This window comes from Pteronotus mesoamericanus, unplaced genomic scaffold (assembly GCF_021234165.1).
Source record: "Pteronotus mesoamericanus isolate MK-2021 breed Mesoamerican mustached bat unplaced genomic scaffold, CSHL_Meso_final scaffold_85, whole genome shotgun sequence".
Classification (NCBI taxonomy): Eukaryota; Metazoa; Chordata; class Mammalia; order Chiroptera; family Mormoopidae; genus Pteronotus; species Pteronotus mesoamericanus.
Window position 1 is genome coordinate 50,897,501 of NW_026555329.1, and position 10,000 is coordinate 50,907,500.

The window sequence follows — 10,000 nt, forward strand, 5'->3', positions numbered from 1 at the left end:
CCAATGTATGGAAGCTTGAAAACTTGCACAACTCAATCACTAAGGTTTTAAAATAAAAAAAGTAGGAGGTTTTGCCTGTTAGGTCTTTTTAAGTTCTTGGAGAGCTAATTATTTCTTATTGCTTAAGCACATTTTTACTGTTAAATTCTCTAGCTTCTATACTAAAATATTTCAAGAATTTGAAGATATTTTCTTTTCTTTAGGCAAGGACAAGAATAAGCATGCCAGAATATACTTGCTTATCAGGTCTCTTATAACCTGGAACCAGTATTCATTTTTGTATTGGTGCATAGGTAATATTCTTTGGATTTTAAGTCCTCCTCTCTCATATGTTAGATATATAAATAGATATAATTCAACACATTGCAAAGAAATTATATTTTTGTATTACAAATTAACTCTAACTCAGTTTGTTAGAGATTGTAAAGTAACAGGATGAAATAAACTTTCCCTAATATTCCTTCTTCCCTTATTTTAAAAAATAAATATTAACTCTATAAAGGACTGATTTAAAACATTAAAACAATTAAATGAATAAAACTAGCATTAAAATTGAGACTGAAAAGAAAGATTGACCATTTAGCATGGACCTTGAAAAGTAAAAGTTGATATACATTTTCACCTGTTTGAGGAATGACTCTATACATGTTAATTGTATAAATATATGAAACTAAAATGAAACATTAGAATATAAAGATTAATGTACAAATGTAATTTTCAAATATATTTTGGAATAATTAGTCCATGATAGTCAACAATATTATTAAATCCCTTTCAGTTATACTTGTGAATGGGAATTATTCAACCATAAGATGCATAATCACAATATTGCTCTAAAATATATCTATATAGCTATCATTCTTTCATATTTACTGTTGTGCTGTATTTAAATGAAATGGTATAAAGATTAAACACTTTAATTTTATCATTTTGTAATATTTCCATAATGAAATTTTTATCTATGCATATTTTAAAAGTTAGTTTAATTTTAATCCTGGAGCAAAACATACTGAGTTGCTAAATTAATAGCTGATTGAAGTGAAATGTGAGATTTTCATTTGTTCTACTCTGTTGTTCTCAGATGTTTGTCACTGTTGAAGATCTAACAATATTCTATTTATTAAAGGTAATCATGATTATTATTTTTAAAAATTATCATGTCCTACAACTTTGCAGGTTTAACATGTTAATATTTTTAAATAAAAATTAGAACTTTTTTAATTAAATTTTTTTCCAAAGAAGTTAACCTTAATTTGTGATTAACACTTCAAAGATGTTGTTTATATAACTAAAAGGTAGCAGCAAATACTTTTAAACAGTTTAATATTCATTTACTTAACATAATATAGCATGTTATAATAAGGATTATATTGCTTGCTGTAACAGCAAATGTCCTTCCTCTAAAAGGACATCCAGTTTCAGTTTTTAAAAATTAAAAATGTTCATGTGCTTGTTCAGTTTTTGTTCTTACACACTCAACTATGTCCTTTACATTTGGCATTTTGATTTATTAAGCAATCTTGGCATTAAAGACTTTTAGCAAAGCAGTAAGAGATTTCAAAAGCAATGTGCCTAGTATCCATGATGAATTAATTCCACTAGAGCACAAAAGTTATCATTATTTAAATGCTAGTTACTTACAGAAGTTTTACATCATAGTTTTTAAAACCATGATTTAGCTGATATTTTGAAGAAAATGTATGTGATTTTTTGTTGCATATGTAAGTTTTCTTCATAATTAGCTCTTTATTATGTGAATCTGCATAGAAATATTGTGTTTATTTTAATTCAAATTATATAATAATGTGCCAATCCTATTGTATATTTTTATTTAAATGTCATATTCAAAATCTTTTGGAATATTCATATATATATACATATATACACATATATATTGGTTAAATGAATTAGACACTGGAAGAAAATAGATACTGGACATAAAATACCTTTTAATGTTACTATAATTTTGTTTAAGAAAAGTTCATAGAAATAGCTATAAACTTTTTTATATACTGTTACTTATTTTTAGTTTTTTAGGAAATCATTTTTATCCATTTTTTCATTAAGTAATAACATACCAAAAATTGAGATTTAACATTAAGGCATCAATATTATAAGATGAAGTGTCCATGTATGTGAATAGGGAAGTACATAGGGAGTACAGATTATTTCTTCCTTCTTACCATCCTTGACATATATAGTGTGATCTGTCATCTATTATCTGTCATCTATATCTATCCATATACAGACATATGCATATACACACACATGGGGATAGGTGATGAAAAAGAAGAAGGGAGGGATAACTGTAGGAGAAATAAGAGAGGGAGACAGAATAGATGAGAGAGAAGTCCAGAGGGAAAAGTTGAGTAAACAACAAGGACCAATAGTGTCCCTGGTGGTCGTAGAGATAGCATAGTTAACAGGTCAAGTTTCAAACTTATGAACATTGTAGTGAATATGAAATAAAATATATTCAGGTTTCTCTTATTGTCTGACAAATATCTATCTCACATGGTACAGCTTTATACCAGTGGAACCTATAACTCTTAAAGGAAAAATAAAACCAAGTCTAGCATTCAGTACTACCCTATCATAAAGTAAGGAGGTCTAATTGAACTATGTCTTTATATCCTGCTATTTGTATAAATAAAAGACTACATCTTGAAGCAAAATAAACACAAAAGCACTGTTGTGACTATAACAGGGAGTCATATACTAATTTATATAATAAGTGGTTGTGCACGCTTTATTCAAGATTATGGCTGCAAGAAATGGCATGAATTGCTGGGTGTGTTTAATGCTGGATTATAGCAATTTGAAACATGTCAAACACATGGCTAATGCCTCATGCTTCACTCATTCTTGCGTAAACCTGCATAGCCACCATCCATTATACCCTTGGTAACAACACAATTCTGCAAGTAAATATTGTTACACTAAGTAACCTTTCAATTCAAGTTGTTTAGGAGGAGAAAATGTAATCTTGTGCAGTCAGTTCCAGTGTCAGTTTAATGTTTCAAAAGGGAAGTGGTGTAGAGAATAAGTATCTGTACAATGACTTGCTTAAAAAGGAAAAAGAAGAAGGGAAAAAGAAAGAAAGGAACATTTTAATGATGGAGAAGAGAAAAGTAGAACTGTATCATCTGAGTGCAGAATATAAAGAGTTATTTTCTGATGTGGCTGAAAAGGTGTGTATGATGAAATATTTCAAGGTTTAGCTAACAGTTCGGACAAACATTAAAATGACGATTCATAATTTCACCTTTTCCTTTAATGATCTGGAATTTATTTTCAGTGATATTTGTAAAAAGTTTGTGGTATAGTATAATTGAAAAAGAATGAATAATTTAGTTTGGTATGTTTGGGACCACAAGCACATTCAGTTTGAAAGAATATGCTGAATTTTTACTTTAAAAGATAAACTTCACCTCACATTGTGCTTGAAACATTTCCTCTAGTGGAAAATAGGTGTGGAAGTGTCACTAGTAGAAACTCAGTAAATACAAAAGCATCTTCATTATCTTTGAGGATGTATCTCCTTTATAATAGACATATTCCAGGCTTTCTTCTTTGGGTGAAATGTACATTGTAATCATCTCATCACAAAACTGCCTTTCTTTTGACATATTAGTTGTCAAATCTGATGCTTTTGTTTTACAAATTAAAAAGTACTATTACTGTAATTGTTTTTCTCAAGCCTGATTTTACCGACTCTTAGATGATTGAACTTAAATCTAAGTTCACAATTTATACTTTAGAGTTTTATAAAGTCAAAAACTCCATGAAAGACAATAAAATCCTCTGGTTGACAGGAATTGAAAGTTACATTAAGTCTTTCTTCATAATTATAAAAGATATTTAAACCTATGACTCTCTGCTTGTTGACTATTCTTAATTATTTGATGGACTTGGTTATAACACAGTAATACATGCAAAATTATATAATTCATCCAATTAGCACTGACAGTAACTATCTAGAGATTACTATTAAATACTTGCGCTTATCTGCTATATTTGAAAATACTGTTTTTTAAAAAATACTGTTTGTGTTGCAAACTCCACCCGGAGATAAGTATTTCAAATGAAATAGGATAATGAAGGAAAAACATACATGTACATATATACTCCAGCTGTATTGTCAAAAGTACAATTCAAATGCAATATGTAGAAGTTATGTCTATCTGTTTCCACAGTGGGAGAGAACCCAAATTATAATTTTCATATAACTACTAAAGGCAATCAGACCTTTTCTTTGAATATTTTAAACATTGTGCATGTAAAATTTATGCCTAATTTGAATACTTATTAGCTGCCTAATCTCAGAAAAGAGTATTAGCTTTGTTTTTTTCTTATAAAATTCATCACTGTGTATCAGTTTTCCTTTGTATGATTTTTCTTTGTTAATGTTGAATAAGATGTTTAACAAAAACAATTTATTCATAAACATATTTGGTTCAAAAATTGTTTACTATGGTTAGAGCAATGATTTCTTTATAGCTAGGGGATTTTTTTGTTGCTTAAAAAATAAGAATACCTTTCACTTGTGTATGTAGTTTTTGTCATTCTAATTTGCTTTGCGAGCTCAGCTACGGATGGTCTTTTACAAATATGCTAGTTTTTTTAATTGAATTTTGGAGTTATAAAAATAACATCAAAATTTAATCTTAAAGAAAATGTCTGTTAAAATTATTGTTATAACAATTCTAATAATTATAATATTAGCATGTAAAAAATCTCTATTGGACATGTATCTGTGTGTATGTGTGTGTCTCATGTGTGTATGGGTGCCCATGATCACATTTTGTAAGAATCCGAAGATTTCTCTGTGACACGCAAAGATATTAAGCTAACATTTGCTTTATAATAAATACATTTAAAATTTTTAAGTGGACAAAAGTCTTAAAATATACCAAGTTTAAGCTAGTGAAATCACATACTAATAAAAAAATCTGATTGAGTGATAAGTTTAGCCTTTTTCTTTAGTTTAGGCTAAGTCCCCTGCCTGTCCAGCATTACCATTAAAGTCAGAGTGCAGCTAGGTTGTTTCTGTAATTCTGTCTGTAGAAGTAAAACAGAGAAGTGCATCTACTAGGTTATGGTATGGGATTCAGATATCTTTAAGTGCCAAAACTGATCTTTCTAAATCACAGATTCAAGATGTACTGTGAAATTCTGGTTTGTAAGAACACATTGGTTCTTTATTTACTGCAAGTTTCCACTGATCTTGGCAGGACATCTCATTGCTATCCTGAAAGTACAGTATATTTATGCAGTGAAAATGATAAAACATTTATTACTGTAGAGAAGGTAATATGCATAATTTATGCTGTTTTTAGCACAATCATTAGTGATATTCTTGATAGATTTTATTTCCAGCTTTCATATCTAATACATGCCTGGAAAATTAATTTTATATCTTTCATTTATTTGCCTATGTTAAAATTGAGTTTTAAGTCATCTTCAAGTGAACAGTTTGATTGCTGCTCATGCATAAGCTTAATTACTTCCCAGGAAGGACAGTATTAAATGTTTTAAATGTCAGAAAAATAAATGAATATGAGCTGTTTGATTAAAAAAAATAGGCAATATCTGACGTGTTTGCAGCAGGAGCTTTTTCTTAAAATGCCTCCAAGGCAAAATTTTATTTAGTCACAAAAAAAAAGAAACCCATTATACAATTTATCATTGGTTGATACCATATGATTTGTAACACCCTTACAAAATTTTAATTTTGTATGATTAGCTGTGCATCATTAAACAACTGCATTGCATAAGATGTGCTGTAAAATTCTGACAAAATCAAGACAGTGAATATTTAAAAGAAGCCTGTATAGTCATCCATGGTTGTCAAAGGTAGATAATAGGAAATATAGAACACTAGAGTGTGCAGTCGTGCCTTCATTTAAACTGGTTTTATAGGTAGACTTTAAAATGTGGTTGTTCATAAATGCTATTGACCATTCTATGTTCATGGTATGTTATTTTGGCTGTTAAATGTAACCACACACAAAATGCTTATAGAAGCCATCATTTCAGTAATTAGTATGTGTATGAAATGTAAATTTATATTGCTGTTTTTGGTAAATGACTATTCAAAGCTTTTTTTTTTCTTCTAAAAATGCTGTCTCTGTAATTGGCAGAGAGGGACATCTTGATAATGGAAGTGCGAAGGTGTAACGTGTGTTAATTGATACTTCTTAATCACTTTTAGGTATTAAGTCATGATGCAGGAATCTGCGACAGAGACAATAAGCAACAGTTCAATGAATCAAAATGGAATGAGCACTCTAAGCAGCCAATTAGAGGCTGGCAGCAGAGATGGAAGATCAAGTGGTGACACCAGCTCTGAAGTAAGCACAGTAGAACTGCTGCATCTGCAACAACAGCAGGTAAGTTTTGTTTTCCTCAGTGATTACTTAAAATAAATAAGCGTGTTCTTTTGAATATGAAAAAAATGTGTTCATAGCAAATCGAGCATGTGGTAAGCTAAAGGGTGCTGAGAATTTATTATTATTTAGAACATGATTGAAGCATGAGTAAAGATAGGATTTTCATATTAGTTACGTCATACCAGCACAAGAGTGTTCTTCAGGTGTCGGGCTATTAATTAAGTTCTTAGGGCGATTTTCAGAAGGTTCTGTAAAGCTTTGTAACAAATACTGTATAGCTTCTAGTTTACTGTCTAACATTGTGCTGCAGAATGTGATACTTAGTTTTCCACCAGAGGGCCACATTACTTGATACTTTCTTATACAATGAATTTATTCCAAGTCTAACTAAGGTGAAAAGAAACACAAGGACTTTTTACAACACAGATGCTTGCACATGATAACTGCAAATATTAGCTATTAATTCATTGAAATTTTCTAAAAGATTGTGAAAGGTGTAAACACTATAATCATGTATGTTGCTTTTCTTAAAAACTCATTTCAAGATATTTTGAATATACATCTTTTGGTAACATTAAAGAGCACTTTTTGTTTCCTGTTACTGTATCAAAATACATTTATTCTCTCAAAATCTAGAAAAGTAAATAACTGCTCAATAAAGGTAGACTGTTTGGAAGCTCATTATCTTTTTCATGAGACAGATTTACTTTTCACTATTTTGTTTGTCAATGAAATATTCTTAACCAAAGGATAGCCATCCCATTCTTCACTGATTCAACTCTGCAAAAATAGTGACAGAGAACAGAAAGCTTCCAAAGCATATACTTATATGAAGGCCAGAGTGAGTATACCTGTTTGAAAATAAAATTACAATTTTTTTTTTTTACAAATAAAGGTTATTTCTTTAACACTCTGGATTGCATTTGCACTAAATGTGTAAAACATTAAAATGAAAACATAATACATTAATATTGAAAGATGTTTTATTTTTAAGTTAGTATATAATGAGAAAGAATGCATCTCAAAAGTTAAAATAAATGCTCACATTAAAATAAAATTTAATAGAATCATTTTTTATTATTTTAGAATCATTATTTTAAATAATAATAGCATTTAGAAAGTTACCTCAGAATATATAACATTTAGAAAGTTATCTAGAATATATGTACTGAATAATGTCAACCTTTCAACATTGTTTTCAAAACAGTCTTTTTTAAAGAGTTAGACATAATGTTTTTAATAAGTTTCTTATTATTTTGGAATTATGTCTCTTTTCAAAGAAGTAATTATTAGGAAGATAATTTTTACTTTTTTAATCTTTGAAATATATTGTTTTAACTATCATAGGAATTAAATGTCTACTGAAGTCCCTGAATTAGCCTATTTTACACATTCCTTTAAATAAGAGCAGTTTTTAATAATAGCTCTTTTTTTTACTTTAATGTATTTACAGGAAATATCATACCAGTGGAGTGCTATACTAGTCCTAGTGACTCCCCTAAGTAAGAGTCCTAAGAATTTATAACCAAATTCTATTTTGTCTGAGAATGCAATAGACTGCATTTATAAAAACAAGTGAAATGAATAATTGAAAATAAACATTTAGTTTAATACTAGGAAGATAACAGGTTTTGAAAGGAAATGCAAACAAGTTAACTTTTTTCCAAAGTTCTGATTACTTATTAAATAAAAAAGAAAACAGGGCAAAATCCTGTCTATATTTCATACTACTGTGGAAACATTTTATGGTAAGATATATTTAAGGTGTGTTTATAACCTGAATTTGAAGTTAATTTGTTCTAAACAGTTTATGTAAACTGTAAATAAGTAAATACAAATAGTTATGTTATTTTGATAACTTAGAAACTTCAGTCATGCATTGCCTGTTTGTGAAGTGCCCTCTAGAAGTGATTTAATACAATGGTTAAAGCGGGCATTTATGAGACACTTCAGGATGTATCTACAGGAAGATATGTAATAATTTAATAAATAAATATATAAAAACCTTTATAAATGTCTCTTCCCTTGGTTATGTTTTAACTATATTAATATATTTAGATACTTAAGGTTATTGAATTTTTTGTCTATCCATGAGTGTATTTTAGAATGGGTCTGTAAGTCTATTAAGGATTGAAATGTCTTTTCTATAAAATTAATTCAGTTACTGCTTTTAATGGTAACATATTCAATATATTGTAGAAAGAATTAAAATAATGAAAAATATTCAAGCAAATTCATAAGTGAAATAATTTTACAAATTTAGCTTTAAAATTTTGAACAGATAAATTACTTCATATAAATGTAATGGACTAATCATTGTTGGCTAAGTTCTCATATTTAAAAATATAATTGAGGTGGCAGTAAGTGATGAAAACAAAGTAAAATTTTGTTTGCCTTGAACTTCTGGCAGAATATGGTCTGCTTTCAGAACAGAATGTTTACCTTGATTTTTATGACTTTTTTATTTTTATAGAGGTGAAAAGTTTGACTTATAGCATATATTCAAAAGGAAGGGTTTGCATTTGGACTAGATTGTAACAGATACTTAATGATAAATGGATTGATGAAGTAAAAATGATTTGTATATTATAGCTAAAAATTTTACCTAGAATTTGATTTTTAATATTAAAATATATAATCTGGAATATCTTTGATTTTTTAGTTAGAAATAAAAACGGAATTTATTATAAGAATTATGTTAGAACAAGAGTCATAGTTTAAAAACCATTTATTTGAATTGGTTTGATTTTCTTATCAAAACTCTGTTAGCTCTTTCTCATTCTTTTTCTCCTTTTTTCCTCATCCCACAAGTTTAAGAGTATAATGACTACTTCATTACATTCGATATAATTTTACCTGCCACATAATATTATTTCTTATGATTGGCTTTGTTTAGTCCAAGAAATTTTACTATACATTTCTAATTGGTTAGTAAAGGTGAACGTGAACTATAATGCGTATGATCATAGGGGCCATGTCTTTGTTAGTATGCTCTGCTGTTTTATAGTCACTGAAAAATTAGTAATAAAAAAGCTTTCTTCTGAAAAATTACTCTTCTTAATTCTTTTATCATCTTCTAAAGTTAGAACTATATACTAGGATGTGTAGTATAAGGAGATAGCATGTTTCAATTGTTGTTTTAGATTAACAACTTTGAAAATCATTCTGCATTAAATGTAGAATTTTATTTTGACGTTAGGTTTGCAGGATTAATTGTTTGTGTCACTAAGGTCAAAATAGTTGCTAAAAAGTTGATTGCTTTACAGGGTAGATTTGAGCTTGCATTTTGAGCATTCATTATGTCAGATAATCTTTCTGAATGTTTTATGAGAGTGCACTGCTTTGAAGGTGTTTCAGGTGATGGTGTTTAAAAATATCTGGTCAGTACTTTCTTACTGTCAGTTCACTTAGCCCTAGTCATTCAAAACAGAATCTTTAAGTAACCATTTAAAAATCTACTTATTTTATTTTCAAAATGAAATTGAAAACAGTGATTTTTGACATTTAATATATAACAGTATTACTTTTATTTTTTTCATTTTTAGTACCTTTATCCCTGATAATTTGATCAGAGATGTGTAAAAATCTTTAGAAAGACTGCTTATGTG

The 10,000-nt window shown here is 28.7% G+C and overlaps 1 protein-coding gene across 1 annotated transcript in view; it reads left to right on the top strand.

Moving 5' to 3' along the window:
• The window catches only part of FOXP2 (forkhead box P2), a 497,120-nt gene that overhangs the window by 171,410 nt on the left and 315,710 nt on the right, over positions 1–10,000 (top strand). Inside the window, exon 2 of the mRNA XM_054564264.1 lies at positions 6,215–6,392. Coding sequence (XP_054420239.1) covers positions 6,225–6,392 — 168 coding nt within the window. The 5' untranslated portion in view covers positions 6,215–6,224. The remainder of the gene's footprint in view (positions 1–6,214; positions 6,393–10,000) is intronic.